The sequence below is a fragment of the Vigna umbellata genome, chromosome 8 (genome assembly GCF_029865625.1).
Source record: "Vigna umbellata cultivar VRB3 chromosome 8, Vumbellata_1.0, whole genome shotgun sequence".
In the NCBI taxonomy this organism is placed as follows: domain Eukaryota; kingdom Viridiplantae; phylum Streptophyta; class Magnoliopsida; order Fabales; family Fabaceae; genus Vigna; species Vigna umbellata.
Genome location: NC_142172.1, coordinates 4,108,234 through 4,127,858, shown reverse-complemented (window position 1 = coordinate 4,127,858; position 19,625 = coordinate 4,108,234). Strand labels below are relative to the sequence as shown.

The 19,625-nt window shown below is 41.3% G+C and overlaps 1 protein-coding gene across 1 annotated transcript; it reads left to right on the top strand.

Annotated features, from left to right (window-relative positions):
• Positions 1 to 8,979: 8,979 nt before the first annotated feature.
• Positions 8,980 to 10,635, top strand: LOC148193881 (uncharacterized). The gene is made up of 2 exons (XM_088096395.1): positions 8,980 to 9,275; positions 9,366 to 10,635. The coding sequence occupies exons 1-2, from the start codon at positions 8,980 to 8,982 to the stop codon at positions 10,633 to 10,635; spliced, it is 1,566 nt and encodes a 521-aa protein (XP_087952521.1).
• Positions 10,636 to 19,625: the final 8,990 nt, after the last annotated feature.

The window sequence follows — 19,625 nt, the reverse complement described above, 5'->3', positions numbered from 1 at the left end:
TAAACTATGGTGGCGACTCCAAATCTCTTTTCAAAATCCGTTTCCTTTTTTGGATCGTCGTCCCGTCGCGATTTCGGTTGCGACAGTGTCCATATCGACAAAATCAATAATCATGCAATTGAATGAATTAAACAAAGCATGCATAGAGCGTAGAGGAAAAACCCTAACAATTAATGAAGTAAAACATTTATAATATAAATCAATTCAATACATGAGAGTTTAAGAGGTTACATCTTTCCCAACAACAAATAAGGTTTAGTTCCCATTATCATGGAGAACCTATATGAACAATGGAATGAAAGAATGAAAGAGATAAAAAAACCCTAGAAAGAGAAGAGGAGAGCTGTCACATCGCCAAATCTACCCCCAAGGGGTGAAAAGTGTGTTTCTGTGCTCAAGCCATCAAAAGATACAATACCTAGGACGTGCAAGTCCTTAAATAAAACATAAAAATAATAGAAAACGAGTCCAAGCCCACGAAACTGGCGCTCATCACCCCACTTAGGGCGCCCAGGCGTGAAACAACGAGTACTGGCGCTCAGGGCCCCTCAAAGGACACCCATGGCGAGTTTTGCGGCACTTAACTGGCGCTCAGCGCTACTTTTTTTGCACACTGGTTGACTTTTCTACACTCTGGTTGACTTTTCTACACTCTGGTTGACTCTTCTGCACTCTGGTTGACTTTTCTGTACTCTGGTTGACATTTCTGCACTCTGGTTGACTTTTTGGCACTCTTGTTGACTTTTCTGCATTCCAACTATTTGGTATTTTAACTCTTCTTTCAAATCATTCCAATAGCCTACAAAATCAAGGGAATTTAGTGATAAAATCATCAAGTATAACCTCAACTCTCTTATTCACAAAACTAAAGCAAAAACATGAGTTAAAGCAAGTTTCTAAGTCAAAGAGGGTGTATTTAGTATCAAAATTATATAACAGATAACAATATTTTCAACCGTTATCACAACCCCAAACTTGAAACTTTGCTTGTCCTCAAGCAAAACGTAACTTGGCTTAAACAAAATAATTATACTATAATGATCTAACACACCAAAAAGCATTTTCCTCTAGGACAAGTAAATCACTCATGTTTGCTCATCATAGAAAGATTAGTCAAGATATAATGATGCTTTAGCCAATCAAGCTTCAACTATGGTGCTCACATAATCAAGACATACACAACAGATGCAAACCTCATAAATAATCAACAACCAAGTAAGAATGTTATCATAAAGTGCATGGAACTATTCCTCACCAAAGACAGTGTTTCACTCAAGCATTCAAAAGTGTTTCACTCAAGCATTCAAAAGTGTTTCACTCAAGCACTCAAAAATGTTTCACTCCAAGGTGTATAATGAGATGACACTCTTACTCTCTACCATCACAATGTCGCATGAATCAACTTTGCCTTTCATTTAACCAGATACCAAACACACTCACAAGCAAGTTATCATTACAAGGGCATTTCAAGGCTTGTATTGAGGCCGGGCTAAGAAGAAAATTTGGTTTTTCTGGACAACAAAGTTCCTTGAGTTAAGAGAGTGCACAATTCATTCATTCACATTGACAATTAATCTCTCTTTTACTTTTTTTAGGTGAGAAACTAATCTTCAACTCATTCCCAACTTTACTTGGATTGAACATAACCTTTTATTTTCTTTCTTTTCTTCTCTTTTGCTTTTTCTTTTGCTTTTTCTTTTGCCCAATGCTCTTTAATGAATTTCACAAAGTTCTTTTCGGTTTCTCACCACCCCAAACTTGAACAATTCTCCATTACCACAAAAACATACTCTACTTAACTCAAGGTAAAGATTTCAAAAAGGGTTTTTCAACTTTTTAAATTAGGCTTAAGGTTCAAAGGGTAAAGAGAAACATTGTGTCAACACTCAATTTTGTCCGGGTTGTAAAAATTCTATTGGTTATTTATTATTTTCCTTTTATTTTATTTTACCTTTTTGTTTTATTCTATTTTTATGCTTTTAATTCAATTTCTATTTTAGTTCTTATTTTCAATGTGTTTTAATAGAGTTAATTAATCAAAATAATTAAAAAAAAATTAATTAATTAAAAAAAATTGAAAAATAATATTAAAAATAATTGATTGAAAAATAAAATAAAATTGAGATAAAAAAAAATAGAAAAATAGAAAACGTGGAAAAGGGGATATGGGGGACGTGTCTGAAGGAGGGGGACAAGGTTGTTAGAAAGGATTTTTCTAAGATTTTTTTTGGAAAAAAAAGGGGGGGACCAGGTGGTTACGAGGAGAATTCCAAAGATTTTGGGGAGAGGTTTTTTTTTTTTGGATCAGAGAGAGGAAAAGGGGAAAGGAGTGCACACGAGGAACCATCATCTGGAATCATCATCCAGAGTCAGCATTGGCACCGGCACCAGCGAGAAGAGATCACCGGCTATGCAGCGAATGATAGCAGCAGCCGTAGCAACAGGTAAGTCTCTGTTTCATCTGTACATCCAGACTCATCATGACCGCTTACTGCATAACTGCTTCTTATGCTTATTCCATCATGAATGCTTTTCCTCTGAACATCATGAGTTCCCTCATCACCAACCTCCCCTTCCATTCATTCTCTGTTTCACCACGTTCCCTCTCTCCTTCCTAACTCTCACGCTCACGGCCAATCTCAACAAACCAAATCCAAAACCCATCGCACAATCCAAGAATGAAGGGATGAGCTGGAGCGATGGCCGACGATGGTCTCGGCGGTGAAAGGCGGAGAGCTCGACGAAGAAGAGGCAGCCCGTTTGTTTGAACTGGCGGAGACGAACCCCTCCCTGGGTTGCCGGTATCGGAGAGTGCAGACAAGAGCAAGGAAGCAGTGGCGCGGTGGATAGATCGAGAGAGACGACGGCATGGTAGCTGGTCCGTAGAGGCAGTGATACGGTGGCCACCTTCGTTGCGGTGGCTAGTCTGGTCCGCGGTGGTCAATCGGAAGAAGACGTGGTCGTTGAGTGACAGAAGTGAGTGTCTCTGAACCCTTTTGATCAGAGAGAAGGAAGCATTGGCCTCATTTGAGAGGAGCAGCATGAGGAGTGAATGAGAGTGGGAAGGTAGAACCCCTAGGAAATTCTAGGTTAGAAACCATTCAATTGGGCCAGGCCCAAAATCGAGCGTACGTCCAGGAACCTTTGGCTTTTTTTGAACGTTCGTCATCCAGCCACATCTTCCCAACGAACGCTCGTCCATAACGAGCGTTCGTCATCCAGCCACATCTTCCCAACGAACGCTCGTCCATAACGAACTTTCATCATCCAACCTCATCTTCCCAGCGAACGCTCGTCCCAAACGAGCGCTCGTCATTCGGTCTCCACTTCCCACATCTTCCCAAAGAACGTTCGTCCATAACGAGCGTTCGTCATCCAGCCTCATCTTCACAACGAACGCTCGTCCTAAACGAGCCCTCGTCATTCGGTCTCAGCTTCCCACATCTTCCCAACGAACGCTCGTCCATATCGAACGTTCGTCATCCAGCCTCATCTTCCCAACGAACGCTCGTCCCAAACGAGCGCTCGTCATTCGGTCTCAGCTTCCCACATCTTCCCAACGAACGCTCGTCCATAACGAGCGTTCGTCATCCAGCCACATCTCCCCAACGAATGCTCGTCCATAACGAGCGTTCGTCATCCAGCCACATCTTCCCAACGAACGCTCGTCCATAACGAGTGTTCGTCATCCAACCTCATTTTCCCAACGAGCGTTCGTCCTTAAGCTTCCATATCTGAACGTCCGTTCGTCATATCAATAACGAACGTTCGTCCTTAAGCTTCCATTTTTGAATGACCGTTCGTCATGTCAATAACGAACGTTCGTCCTTAAGCTTCCGTTTTTGAACGTCCGTTTGTTGTTTCAAACAATGAGCGTTCGTCTTTAAGCTTCCATTGTTGAACGTTCGTTCGTCATTTCAATAACGAGCGTTCGTCACAGCCTCAATTTCTCAACGTCCGTTCGTCATTTCTTCAACGAGCGTTCGTTATTCAGCCTTCGTTCCCAACGTTCGTCCTCCCCCCAATGTACGTTCGTCCTCTCCCCAACGAACGCTCGCTATCCTTAATATTGTCCCCAACGGACGTTCGTCCTCTCCCCAACGAACGCTCGCTATCCTTAATATTGTCCCTAACGTCCGTTCAGTCTCTCCAATTTCTTTTGTTTATTTATTTTTCTTTATTGTCTTATTTTATTTTGTTCTATTTATTTATTTTAGACATTCACTTATCCTAAAATATATATTTAATAATACAATATTGATAGTTTAAATAAAAAGAATTTACAAGAAAAGTTTTAAAGGTTTAAAGCGCACGTGTGACCGCTCGCGTCGTCCTTGTGCTAAAAACCTTTTCTTCTTTTCTTAAATAAAATTTCAAAAATACGTTTTAAAGGTTTAAGCACACGTGTGACCGCTCGCGTCGTCCTTGTGCTAAAAACCTCTTCTTCTTTTCTTAAATAAAATTTCAAAAATACGTTTTAAAGGTTTAAGCACACGTGTGACCGCTCGCGTCGTCCTTGTGCTAAAAACCTCTTCTTCTTCCTTAAATAAATTTACAAAAATATGTTTTAAAGGTTTAAGCACACGTGTGACCGCTCGCGTCGTCCTTGTGCTAAAAACCTCTTCTTCTTCCTTAAATAAATTTACAAAAATATGTTTTAAAGGTTTAAGCACACGTGTGACCGCTCGCGTCGTCCTTGTGCTAAAAACCTTTTTCTTCTTCCTTAAATAAATTTACATATTTAAATATCATTTTAAAGGTATGAGTACTCGTGCGACCGTTCGCGTTGGCCTAGTACTCATTACCTTCTTTTTCTCGAAAATATTAAAAACATAAAAATCTCCAAAAATTAAAAACATCTGCTTTTTCAAACAAACAAACAGTCTTTCAGCTAGAACTACGTAACCCTGATTTTTGATTTTGAATGAGAATACGTAGGAGCAAGGTCAATCCTTGTCGGGCCCTAAAAAACTAAAAAATATGTTTTGTTTATTTAGAATTTTATTTTAGGGGATATTTAAACATTTTGAAAAACCACATCATATTCGTGCATTTAGTTAAAGGTACTGCCTTAGGGCAGGCGTTGTGGGGTGCTAACACCTTCCCCACGCGTAACCGACTCCCGAACCCAATCTTTGGTTTTCGTGGACCGTGCTTTATCGTTTTGAGGTTTTTCCATAGTTTTCCATAATAAACTATGGTGGCGACTCCAAATCTCTTTTAAAACCCGTTTCCTTTTTGGATCGTCATCCCGTCGCGATTCCGGTTGCGACAGATGGCGACTTCGCTGGGGAGTTTTTAGAGAGTCGAGCCATTTAATTAGATGCGCAAATTTGGTGTGGTTTTGCTTTGTGTTTTTCTTTCCCTTTTCTCTATCTATGCTTGATATTTAGAATAACTGCAATAACTGTGGAATATTGAACCCTAGGGTAGACAATATGTTTATATCTGCCTGGGAATTTTTCTGGTTGTTTTGCAGGTGAGGGTTTGGGTGTGCATAATTTCCTCCCTTCACACACACACTTTCGGCATATCATGAGTGGGGCCCTATACCCGGGTCTGAGCGTAGCTTAGAATTAGAGGAGTTGTGTAGCGGTGTCACTCTGGGATGTACTTTCTGTTTGGCTATCGTGAGAACTCCAACTAGAGTCTGTTCTCTTCATATGTGTTTTCACACCTAGTTGATTACTCGACTGTTGTGGAAATGCTATGAAGGGGGCCATAGCTCTAGTGACCTTTGACCTTTAGGTTCAGGAAATCATCCTTGTGAGATTGCATATACTTGACCTTGAACTCAAAGCAATGAACCTTTGGTAGGGCACGATGGGAGGAATATATGCTTCTGTAACCCTCACACTGTTCATGTTTTTTTTATGATATTACATTTCATACCATGCATGTGCTTTGTTTTGTCATGTTATTTTATTATCATGCATCATATTCATACATCATTTAGTAACATGTTAATTTTAAGGGAAATCACAGGTACCTACTTGATTTCATACGAGATGGATGTTAACACAAGATCTGATGCCACACGGCACACCGACTCTTCCGATTTAAGAAAGAAGTATAGTCTAAGGACCCATGTTGGAAATTTGACCGGGCTGATAAACTTGGGCAAAAGGCTTAAGACTATAAGGAGAGAAACCTTTCAGAGAAGATATGGAAATTTGTTGAATTTAATGGAGGTTGAAGTACAAATACCCGCTATCACAGCCTTGGCACAATATTATGATTCTCCACTTCGATGTTTCACATTTCAAGACTTTCAGTTGGCGCCAACCATAGAGGAGTTCGAGCATATCTTGGGTTTGCCATTGGAGGGCACCACTCCCTATCAACATTTAGAGCATCATGCCTCTATACCCACCATTGCTGCCATCATGAAATTACATCCCAAGGAGCTTGAAGACAGGATGATGATGAGGAATCAAGTGCATGGGTTATCACAGGGATATCTAGAGCAGTATTTACATCATCTGGCTGATAAAGAGGATTGGGAAACTTTCATGGATGTATTAGCCCTCACCATATATGGCATTGTCTTGTTTCCCAAAATAGAAGAATTTGTGGATTACACCGCGATAGACGTCTTCGTGGCGAGTAAAACCAGGTCAGAGAATCCTGTAACAGCAGTTCTTGCGGATGTTTATGGGACTTTGAGTTTTTGCCATGAGAGAAAGGGAAAGAAGATTCTTTGTTGCTTACCGGCGTTGTATACATGGATGACAACGCGCGTGTTTAAGGAGATGGTCGACGTTAAGAGTCTATCGGAGACTTTGTCACACCAAGGGCTTAAAGGTAAAGGAGGAAACGATTGGGCCCGATTCCTTGCCGGCTTGAGCGAAAGAAGTATAAAATGGCGCCTTCCTTGGCTCGGAAATAAACTGGCTATACAACATTGTGGTGGTTTTCCTAATGTGCCTCTCATAGGTGCCCGGTACTGTATCAATTACAACCCTCTTTTGGTGCAAAGACAATTTGGGCATCCCATGAAAGGGGCACCTTCATCAGATTACCTTGCTACCCTACTCATTTATTACGAAGACGGGCATTTCATCGAACTATTAAGAAAGGTTAAAAGCGCCTGGGAAAATGTTGTTCGAGCAGAGAAGGACTTGAGGGATGGAGTAGTGGATAGCAGTGTTAGTTATCACACCTGGATTCTGGAGAGAGTGAAAGTAGTCAAGCTGCCTTTTAAACCGATCAAGGATCAATCAGCTAGTGAAGGACCATCCCAAGCTCCAGAAAGTGAAGAGGTGCAACAACTAAAAGCTGAGATGGAGAAATTGAAAATTAGGAATGCTAGGTTGGAAAACGAATTACAAAGGGCGCGTAATGATCTTTTTGATATGAAAAATGATAATGAAGAAAAGTCGCGGGCTTATGAAAACCTTGTCAAAAGCCAGAAGGCTGAGAGGGATTACACATTTCGAGTGAAACAGGATCTAGCTGCCGCGAGTAAGGAATTATCCATGAGGGTAAATGAGAAGAAGGTGGCTTTAGAAGAGGGAAAGGAGTGGAAGCACCTCTACGAAGAAGCCAAAAGAGATAAACGAGAAGCCCTGAAGAGATTAAGAGAAGCGCAGATTCAGATAGAAAAAGCGGGGCATGAGATGAAAGAGATGGCCATGTCGTTTGAGGCGGATATGAATAGGGAGCGTTGGAAGCTAACAGAAGCAGAGGAAGAGCATCGAACTCTGATAAAACAAATGGAGGAATATATCGAGGAACAGGAGGAGCGATGGAGGTCGATAGAATTTGAAGAAGGGCATCAGGCCTTGATAAAGCGAATGGAAGAGCACATCGCCGAGCAAGAAATGGCTGTAAAGCACTGGAAGGAAAGATTCTCTCAGTTGGCTGCTTTGGCAAACGGGGCAATTGAAGACATCCCCAGGATGGTGTCGAATGCTGAAGCAAGCACTCATTTTTGTAACTCACCAGCGGAAATAGAATTGTTTATTAATCATTGTAAATGGTTGGTGGGAGAGATGAAATCTTTCATTGCCCGGGCGCGGGATTGATGTACATCAGAATTATGCGTTTTGTTCCTTAGACTATGTAATGGATCAAATTTTCTTTAAATGAAAGATAAGGGATGTTTGTTTGGTATCGGCTTGTGTTAATTTTCCATCGGTATTGTCATCGTTATCCTGTGATTTCCACTTATCACTAGCATGCATCATGTTTTCTTTTGTTTTGCATCCTTATCTAATTTAATTTAATAAAAAATTAATAATCAGCAGTACAAGTGAGAAAACAACGGCAAATTTTCCACGACATCCGTACAGGACCAGAGCTAACTCGAAGGTCATGGAGAATTGGGAGCAGTCACACGAATCTATTAAGGCTGATGTCAGCCAGTTGAAGGATCAGATGGCCCAGATTTTGGCGGCTCTCGAAGCCCTGAAGACTACGGGAGGGGCGACGCCTGCGCAAGTCGAGGGAAGTGCTCAATATTACCCTCCGGTGTTCAGTTCTGGAAGCCAATCTGTTCCGTTCCCAATGTATGGATTACCTCTAGGTTACACCCCACCTGTGGGAGAATACACAGAAGGGGAGCAGGCTTCATTCTCTTTCCCTACCACTGTCAACATACCGCCAATCAGTACACAAGGACCTGTTGTAATGTCCGCACCCATGGTAAATGAAGGAATGCATGCAAGCATATCTGATGGAATACGAGTAACTCCGGTGCCACCTGTGATTACCGGAGAGGGCTTTTCTACAGGGACTGCACCACATACCTCGTTTCAGGGGGTAATTAGTAATGTCGATGGAGCAAAGGATAAACTTGAGAGCCTAGAGGCAAGATTGAGGGCTGTTGAGGGGTATGAAAGTTATGGATTCGGAGACGTTGCCAGATTGAGCTTGGTTCCTGGCGTCAGAATACCACATAAGTTCACTGCGCCAGATTTTGAGAAGTATAAGGGAAATACATGCCCAAAGAGCCATCTAACCATGTTTTGCAGAAAGATGGCTGCATATGCTTATGACGAGCAGTTGCTCATCCATGTTTTTCAAGATAGTTTGGCTGGAGTGGCATTAAACTGGTATACTCATTTGGAGCCGACTCGAATTCGTTGTTGGGCGGACTTGGCTGATGCTTTTGTGAAACAATACATATACAATACCCATGTTGCACCAGATCGTTTACAGCTGCAAAATATGTCAAAGAAGGACAACGAAGCTTTCAAAGAATATGCCCAACGGTGGAGAGAGTTAGCTGCACAAGTCGAACCACCTTTGTATGATAGAGAAATGGTGGCAATGTTTGTGAACACTCTCCAGCCGCCATTTTACGAGCACATGGTCGGGAACGTGTCTGCCAATTTCGCTGATATCATTATAATAGGCGAAAGGATAGAAATTGGGGTTAAAAGTGGGAAAATTGCATACAGTTCGCCCGCAACTGCAAATTACAAAAAACCCAATTTCAATGCGGGAAAGAAGAAGGAAGGGGATGTGCATGCGGCATCGGCAATGCCTGTATGGAGAGGTCAAGCTCCCGCTCATAGCTTCCGACCATACTTGGGGCAACCCCCTCTTACAGCTAATGCGGCGTTTGTTCATCAAGCCAGGCCTCAACAACAACAAGGGTATTATCAACCGCCATTGCCCCCAACTGATACTGGGAGGGCTGGGGCAATTGCAGGTCCAAATCAGAATGCGGGCCAAAATACTTACCCAAGAAGGAACCAATTTGTAAATTTCACCCCTATCCCTACAACTTACACAGAATTGTTACCCCAACTCGTCCAAAGGGGTTTGGTTGCTATTTGTCCAATGAAGCCCATGCAACCTCCGTATCCCAGGGGTTATGATGCAGAGGCCAAATGTAGTTACCATGGGGGAGGTGTTGGTCACTCAACTGAGAGGTGTCTGGCTTTTAAACACAAAGTACAGACTCTAATCGACTCTGGGTGGTTAAAGTTTCAAGAAGATAAACCCAGCATTGAGACTAACCCACTTTCTGGGCATGGGAGTGCCTCGACGAATGCCATCGAGGATGGAAAACATGAGTTGATAAGGGACGCGGGTGGAATCCGAAGTTCCAGAAAGTTTATCTTCAAGGCGCTGATAAAGGTGGGCCTTTTAAAAGGTGATTATGACGAGGATGTAACATGTGCGCTTCATCCGGATGATGGGCACTCTATTGAGGAATGTGGTGAATTTGAGTATGTTCTGCAAGACCTGCTGGATCGGGGTTTGATGCAAGTATGCTACAAGGATAAGGAGGGGGAAGTGTTTACACAGATTGGTGGAGAATCCGACGTAACTCTGCCTGAGCCGTTGGTGATCCATTTCACTAGAACCACCCCTGCGCCAGAGGCTGAAGAAAAGTCGTCTGTCATCATCCGGGCGCCGTCTCCTTTTCCTTACAAAACGGGAAGGCTGATGGAAGAAAGGAGAGAGCGCGGTCTAGCTCGTGTAGAAAGGCGTGAACCCAGGGTGGAAAAGATTCGTATTCGTGACATCAAGGAGAAATTTCGTAGTGCTGGTTGGATCAACGCGGGCCATATAACAGCCGTGGAGGATGAAGATAGCTTTGAATGCTCAAGTTTCGTGCGGGCCGGCTCCCCAGATGCACCACTCAACAATTGGAACTCTGAGTTTACCCGTGATGCTTAATTTGAATAAAATGTAATAGTTTTAATTAATCCTATAGCTTCACCCGGGGCTTTAGGATTCATGACATACGGGTTGACGTTTAGTTTTGTGCTCAGCGTGATAATCGAATCGTGTTTGTTTTTATCATCATTTCGCATTAGTCATCTTTTTTCCTTTTTTATTTATTCCTTTTTTTTTCATAAATTTAAATAATGCAGATGTGACAATGAAAGTTTTGAAAATAACAATGTCGATATTCCTAATTTTGAACACCCTATCGATAATACGGAAGATGATTATGAAGATAATCTGGAACCCTCTCCAGAGCTCTTGAGATTAGTGGAACAAGAGTCTAAAGAGATAAAACCTCATCTGGAAGAGGTTGAAGTACTCAACTTGGGAGAGGAAGAAGAGAAAGGAAGTAAAAATCGGTACTGGCATGAAAAAGGAAGTGAGGAAAGGGTTGCAAGCCCTATTGAAGGAGTTTAAGGATGTGTTCGCTTGGTCTTACAATGACATGCCAAGTTTGGATACCAATATTGTGCAACACAAGCTCCCACTTAAACCGGAATATCTTCCAGTCAAGCGAAAAACTAAGAAGAATGAAAAATGCATTTGACAAAAGGGTGCATCCCAGAGAATTCCACGAAGGCGAGCTGGTGTTGAAGATGATCTTGCCTGTACAAAAGGATCATAGGGGAAAATGGACCCCGAATTATGAAGGGCCATTCGTAGTGAAGAAGGCATTTTCTGGTGGGGCACTAATTCTCACAAGGAAGGATGGAGAGGAGTTACCATTACCGGTTAATTCGGGTGCAGTCAAAAAGTTTTACACATGATGATTCCGTGATAGGGGATCAATATTAAGGGATATTGACATGATCTTTATAGTTTGTTGTACTCTGTGTTATTTCATTCAATAAATACTGCATGGTTTCATTCATAATTTTTGTTTGCACGCTTCTTGAAATATTGCATGTCGCGTTGAGCTTTTAGGTAAATAAAGGAAAATAAAGGTAATGATAATTAAGCACACATGAGTAAAAGCATCACGGGTATATTCGGTTGGCACCAGCTCGTTCCTGAGGGATGTCGTGAAAGACTAAAAAAGGAGAGAATAAAAATGCACATGTTGAATTCATTGTCAATCAGGTTGTCTAGGGCATAGTACGTTCAAAAAAAAAAAAAAAAAAAACACAATAACTGGAAATGGCAAAGATGCAGAGTCTTCTCCTGATTCAGAGTTTCGGGGGTAACCTGTGTTCATTTCTCGTTAAAGCATCCGCTTTCTTATTGCGTGAACCCCTAACCTTTTCATTTCCCTTCAAAACAAAGGATTGTCGTGGATAGAACACTGGGGCAGTTGTCATGATTGTACCCATGCCCAATGATTCGCGATCGGGGAGCAAAAATAATAAAAAATTTGAAAAAATGAAGTCGATGTATCAACTGCTACAGAATTTCGTCTCATGGTTAAGGTTGTGGAAAGCAAGTCAGGCAAGCTTCAGGATGACGTGTGGCCGTTTTCTTTATCCAAATGATAAAAGAGGTTTAATCAATTGCACCCACTTTGAGCCGTAAGTCGTAATCATTTTTCATTACCCTAGACAAGAATCATTAGCATATCGACGTCAACTCAAAAACATACATCATAAGCATCCAAAGTTGAGGAGGAAATCTCTAAAAAAAAAAAACAAAACAAAAATGAAAAGGAAAGTATCATAAAGGACCACAGCAGGGGCAACAAAAAGAATGATCCAAAAGGAAAGAAAGAAAAAAACAACAATAAAGGGATGCCTGAAGTTCAAATCTCTAAAGACAGTTGACTGGGCACCTTGCAAATGATTCTTGTTTAAAAACTTTAACCGTCAAACACTTATTTGGGCCTTCATTATCCATTTTTTTCATAACCCGTTTGCCTTTTAGCCACGTTACAAGCCGATTAAAGTCCACGCCGACTGAAGTTTGTTCGTCCTGGTCTTTCTTACGAACTTAACTCTGGGAGGGAATGATGTGGTGACTGATATCATCACTAGAAGAAAAGAAAGGACATTGAAAATGAAAAGTGAAAATACAATGTAAAGTCTCCCCGTCAATTGTCATGTCAAGAAGGAACCCTCAACTGGGGCAATCCTTCCTACCCAAACCTTTTCACCTCCCCAAATCGTACTTACTGTGCACAACAAAATTGGGGCAGTCTTGTGGGCCCTACATGTTTCTATGTTAACCATACCTCCCCAGATGAGGAGAACACAAATGTTAGCTCCACATACAATCATTCAGCTATCTACTTCTCGTCCCTATTTTTCCCTCACCTTCTCGGGTTCAGGCCAAATTGGATTGCAGGAAGCGATAAAGAGAACTTGAACTCATGGTTACACCCTTCTCTTTCTCATTAGAGGGCTCACTGTCTCCTGACATTTTATGATTACGTTTTGAACGTACATTAGGTTTGATGACAATGTTGACAATGAGTTTCAAACATGGGCAGTCTAATTAAGAGAGAGTGGCAAAAAAAAAAAAAAAAAAAAAAAAAAAACAAACAAACAAAGCAAAGGTTTCATGTGTTTATTCATTCATGCACCCTCATGACATTACATCATACATTTCATAATAAGCAAGGTATTTTGTTTGAAAAATTCTTTAGGCACAAGAGAAATTGTGAAAAGGTTAATACAACATTTGCTTTTAAGTTTATTCGATGTTTTGCTAAGTGTTTACCAACGTTTCAGAAAGTTTCAAATCCAAGTTTTCTTCTGTAATACCGACCCTCTTCTTCGCAATGGTCGAATTCAAGTTTTTCTCCTACGATATTGGCCCTCTGCAAGGCATTGGTCGAATCCAGTTTTCGTTTTATGACCCTCTGCTAAGCGATGGTCTAATCCCATCTCGTTGTTGTAATACTGGCCATCTGCTCGGCAATGGTCAATTTCAGCTCGTGGCTCTGTATTGTTGACCCTCTGCGTGGCAATGGTCGAATTATAGTTTTTCTCCTACGATATTGGCCCTCTGCATGGCAGTGGTCAGATTTAAATTTATGTTCTGTGAGTTTGGCCCTCTGCGAGGCAATGGTCAAATCCAGGTTTTAATTTTCTGTTATCGACCCTCTGCATGGCAATGGTCGAATTTAAATTTCTGTTCTGTGAGTTTGGCCCTCTGCAAGGCATTGGTCGAATCCAGTTTTCGTTTTATGACCCTCTGCTAAGCGATGGTCTAATCCCATCTCGTTGTTGTAATACTGGCCATCTGCTCGGCAATGGTCAATTTCAGCTCGTGGCTCTGTATTGTTGACCCTCTGCGTGGCAATGGTCGAATTCAAGTTTTTCTCCTACGATATTGGCCCTCTGCATGGCAGTGGTCAGATTTAAATTTCTGTTCTGTGAGTTTGGCCCTCTGCGAGGCAATGGTCAAATCCAGGTTTTAGTTTTCTGTTATCGGCCCTCTGCATGGCAATGGTCGGATTTAAATTTCTGTTCTGTGAGTTTGGCCCTCTGCGAGGCAATGGTCAAATCCAGGTTTTAGTTTTCTGTTATCGGCCCTCTGCATGGCAATGGTCGGATTTAAATTTCTGTTCTGTGAGTTTGGCCCTCTGCGAGGCAATGGTCAAATCCAGGTTTTAATTTTCTGTTATTGACCCTCTGCATGGCAATGGTCGGATTTAAATTTCTGTTCTGTGAGTTTGGCCCTCTGCGAGGCAATGGTCAAATCCAGGTTTTAATTTTCTGTTATTGACCCTCTGCATGGCAATGGTCAGATTTAAATTTCTGTTCTGTGAGTTTGGCCCTCTGCGAGGCAATGGTCAAATCCAAGTTTTAATTTTCTGTTATTGGCCCTCTGCATGGCAATGGTCGAATTTAAATTTATGTTCTGCGAGTTTGGCCCTTTGCGAGGCAATGGTCAAATCCAGATTTTAGTTTTTGTTACTGTTACTTTACTTGACATTGGTCGTTTGGCATCGTGACTTGAATCATTTTGTTCGTTTTGTTTTCATGATTGAAACCTAGACAAAATTAGTGTTTTTATCTTTACTTAGCTTTACTTAAATAATACGAAAAGATTAAATTTTCATATTATTTAGTAATATCTAAGTAAAGAGGGGCAGCTGTCAACACTCAATTTTGTCCGGGTTGTAAAAATTCTATTGGTTATTTATTATTTTCCTTTTATTTTATTTTACCTTTTTGTTTTATTCTATTTTTATGCTTTTAATTCAATTTCTATTTTAGTTCTTATTTTCAATGTGTTTTAATAGAGTTAATTAATCAAAATAATTAAAAAAAAATTAATTAATTAAAAAAAATTGAAAAATAATATTAAAAATAATTGATTGAAAAATAAAATAAAATTGAGATAAAAAAAATAGAAAAATAGAAAACGTGGAAAAGGGGATATGGGGGACGTGTCTGAAGGAGGGAGACAAGGTTGTTAGAAAGGATTTTTCTAAGATTTTTTTTGGAAAAAAAAGGGGGGGACCAGGTGGTTACGAGGATAATTCCAAAGATTTTGGGGAGAGTTTTTTTTTTTGGATCAGAGAGAGGAAAAGGGGAAAGGAGTGCACACGAGGAACCATCATCTGGAATCATCATCCAGAGTCAGCATTGGCACCGGCACCGGCGAGAAGAGATCACTGGCTACGCAGCGAACGATAGCAGCAGCCGTAGCAACAGGTAAGTCTCTGTTTCATCTGTACATCCAGACTCATCATGACCGCTTACTGCATAACTGCTTCTTATGCTTATTCCATCATGAATGCTTTTCCTCTGAACATCATGAGTTCCCTCATCACCAACCTCCCCTTCCATTCATTCTCTGTTTCACCACGTTCCCTCTCTCCTTCCTAACTCTCACGCTCACGGCCAATCTCAACAAACCAAATCCAAAACCCATCGCACAATCCAAGAATGAAGGGATGAGCTGGAGCGATGGCCGACGATGGTCTCGGCGGTGAAAGGCGGAGAGCTCGACGAAGAAGAGGCAGCCCGTGTGTTTGAACTGGCGGAGACGAACCCCTCCCTAGGTTGCCGGTATCGGAGAGTGCAGACAAGAGCAAGGAAGCAGTGGCGCGGTGGATAGATCGAGAGAGACGACGGCATGGTAGCTGGTCCGTAGAGGCAGTGATACGGTGGCCACCTTCGTTGCGGTGGCTAGTCTGGTCCGCGGTGGTCAATCGGAAGAAGACGTGGTCGTTGAGTGACAGAAGTGAGTGTCTCTGAACCCTTTTGATCAGAGAGAAGGAAGCATTGGCCTCATTTGAGAGGAGCAGCATGAGGAGTGAATGAGAGTGGGAAGGTAGAACCCCTAGGAAATTCTAGGTTAGAAACCATTCAATTGGGCCAGGCCCAAAATCGAGCGTACGTCCAGGAACCTTTGGCTTTTTTTGAACGTTCGTCATCCAGCCACATCTTCCCAACGAACGCTCGTCCATAACGAGCGTTCGTCATCCAGCCACATCTTCCCAACGAACGCTCGTCCATAACGAACGTTCGTCATCCAACCTCATCTTCCCAGCGAACGCTCGTCCCAAACGAGCGCTCGTCATTCGGTCTCCACTTCCCACATCTTCCCAACGAACGTTCGTCCATAACGAGCGTTCGTCATCCAGCCTCATCTTCACAACGAACGCTCGTCCCAAACGAGCCCTCGTCATTCGGTCTCAACTTCCCACATCTTCCCAACGAACGCTCGTCCATATCGAACGTTCGTCATCCAGCCTCATCTTCCCAACGAACGCTCGTCCCAAACGAGAGCTCGTCATTCGGTCTCAGCTTCCCACATCTTCCCAACGAACGCTCGTCCATAACGAGCGTTCGTCATCCAGCCACATCTCCCCAACGAATGCTCGTCCATAACGAGCGTTCGTCATCCAGCCACATCTTCCCAACGAACGCTCGTCCATAACGAGTGTTCGTCATCCAACCTCATTTTCCCAATGAGCGTTCGTCCTTAAGCTTCCATATCTGAACGTCCGTTCGTCATGTCAATAACGAACGTTCGTCCTTAAGCTTCCATTTTTGAATGACCGTTCGTCATGTCAATAACGAACGTTCGTCCTTAAGCTTCCGTTTTTGAACGTCCGTTCGTTGTTTCAAACAATGAGCGTTCGTCTTTAAGCTTCCATTGTTGAACGTTCGTTCGTCATTTCAATAACGAGCGTTCGTCACAGCCTCAATTTCTCAACGTCCGTTCGTCATTTCTTCAACGAGCGTTCGTTATTCAGCCTTCGTTCCCAACGTTCGTCCTCCCCCCAATGTACGTTCGTCCTCTCCCCAACGAACGCTCGCTATCCTTAATATTGTCCCCAACGGACGTTCGTCCTCTCCCCAACGAACGCTCGCTATCCTTAATATTGTCCCTAACGTCCGTTCAGTCTCTCCAATTTCTTTTGTTTATTTATTTTTCTTTATTGTCTTATTTTATTTTGTTCTATTTATTTATTTTAGACATTCACTTATCCTAAAATATATATTTAATAATACAATATTGATAGTTTAAATAAAAAGAATTTACAAGAAAAGTTTTAAAGGTTTAAAGCGCACGTGTGACCGCTCGCGTCGTCCTTCTGCTAAAAACCTTTTCTTCTTTTCTTAAATAAAATTTCAAAAATACGTTTTAAAGGTTTAAGCACACGTGTGACCGCTCGTGTCGTCCTTGTGCTAAAAACCTCTTCTTCTTTTCTTAAATAAAATTTCAAAAATACGTTTTAAAGGTTTAAGCACACGTGTGACCGCTCGCGTCGTCCTTGTGCTAAAAACCTCTTCTTCTTCCTTAAATAAATTTACAAAAATATGTTTTAAAGGTTTAAGCACACGTGTGACCGCTCGCGTCGTCCTTGTGCTAAAAACCTCTTCTTCTTCCTTAAATAAATTTACAAAAATATGTTTTAAAGGTTTAAGCACACGTGTGACCGCTCGCGTCGTCCTTTTGCTAAAAACCTTTTTCTTCTTCCTTAAATAAATTTACATAAAAAATACGTTTTGAAGGTTAAGTACACGTGTGACCGCTCGCGTCGTCCTTGTGCTAAAAACCTTTTTCTTCTTTTCTTAAATAAAATTTCAAAAATACGTTTAAAGGTTGAACACTCGTGTGATCGTTCGCATCGTCCTAGTGTTCAATACTTTTCTCTCTTATTTCCGTAATATTACACGAGAGTATGAGTGCTCGTGCGATCGTCTGCATCAGCCTAGCACTCATTACTCTCAAGTCTTCCTAAATAAGTAAATAACGGTATGAGTGCTCGTGTGATCGTCCGCATAGTCCTAGTGCTTAATATCGTTATTTCTCTTTTTTTTTTTTTAAAAAAAAAAGATGATTAAAAATATTTAAATATCATTTTAAAGGTATGAGTACTCGTGCGACCGTTCGCGTTGGCCTAGTACTCATTACCTTCTTTTTCTCGAAAATATTAAAAACATAAAAATCTCCAAAAATTAAAAACATCTGCTTTTTCAAACAAACAAACAGTCTTTCAGCTAGAACTACGTAACCCTGATTTCTCATTTTGAATGAGAATACGTAGGAGCAAGGTCAATCCTTGTCGGGCCCTAAAAAACTAAAAAATATGTTTTGTTTATTTAGAATTTTATTTTAGGGGATATTTAAACATTTTGAAAAACCACATCATATTCGTGCATTTAGTTAAAGGTACTGCCTTAGGGCAGGCGTTGTGGGGTGCTAACACCTTCCCCACGCGTAACCGACTCCCGAACCCAATCTTTGGTTTTCGTGAACCGTGCTTTATCGTTTTGAGGTTTTTCCATAGTTTTCCATAATAAACTATGGTGGCGACTCCAAATCTCTTTTAAAACCCGTTTCCTTTTTGGATCGTCGTCCCGTCGCGATTCCGGTTGCGACACATTGTTCTTTGATGGGTTTACCTATTGAAAATGGCTCTAAGGGAGAAGAAACCATGGTCTTGATCATGTGTAACAAGCAAGCAAGTGGTTCAATCATAGAAAATTAAGCAAAATCAATCATGCTTCCAAAGTAATAACATTTAATCTATAAAAACTGTAGAGTCCAATCTCTCACAATTTAACTCTCAAGTTCCACAATTTGATAAACATCATGCCTAGCATATTAATCACCAATTAAAATCATGCATCTGTTTTTAACAAAACTATGAGCAACCACCATCTATGCTTAAAAGCCTCACCAATCATTAACTCAACATGCATCATAAAACAATAGAGCAAACACAAGAATATTACTCATCACAAACAATAGTTTATCACATCATACCAAACCATTGCAGCACAATTCATTAAACCAAGTACATAAGCAATAAAACAAAATAAACAAAAACATAAAAATCCTGATCCAGCAGCATCCACAAGCAAATGTCTAGTAGCATAGCATCCATCAGTAAATGCTCTTAGTAGCATCCATTAGTAGATGCTCTCATCTGAATCTTCTAGCATCCATCAGTAGATTCGAATCCTTCTCATCAGCATCCATCAGTAGATGCTAATCTTTCTCATCTTCATCGGCATCCATCAGTAGACGCCTTCAGTAGCATCCATCAGTAGATGCTTAATCACATAGCCTCCATTAGTAGACGCTACCATTCATCACCCTCATAGCAGCATCCATCAGTAGATGTTGTCATCTGAGTCCTTCTAGCATCCCTCAGTAGATGCTGTCCAGCACCCATCAGTAGATGTTGTCATTCCTGCAAAGCAAAATCAAATCCAAACCACACAAATAATCAATTTAAAAAGAAAAATCATTAATTGGGTTGCCTCGCAATAAGCGTTTGTTTAACGTCACGAGCCTGACACCATTAAGCACAATCTACATCTATTATGTTGGTGTTCCTTTTGCTTTCATCACACCAACTTATCTGCAGCATCTTCCTGTTCACCATCTTTACCCTCCTTGAATAAAGAGTCTCAATCTCAATAACTCCATTCTCTTTGATATCTTTAATCACTTCATGCACAGAGTCTTGGTGAACATGTTTCTAATTGCAGTTGAAGTCTGGCGCTCAGCGCCCTTAATGGGGCGCCGAAGCG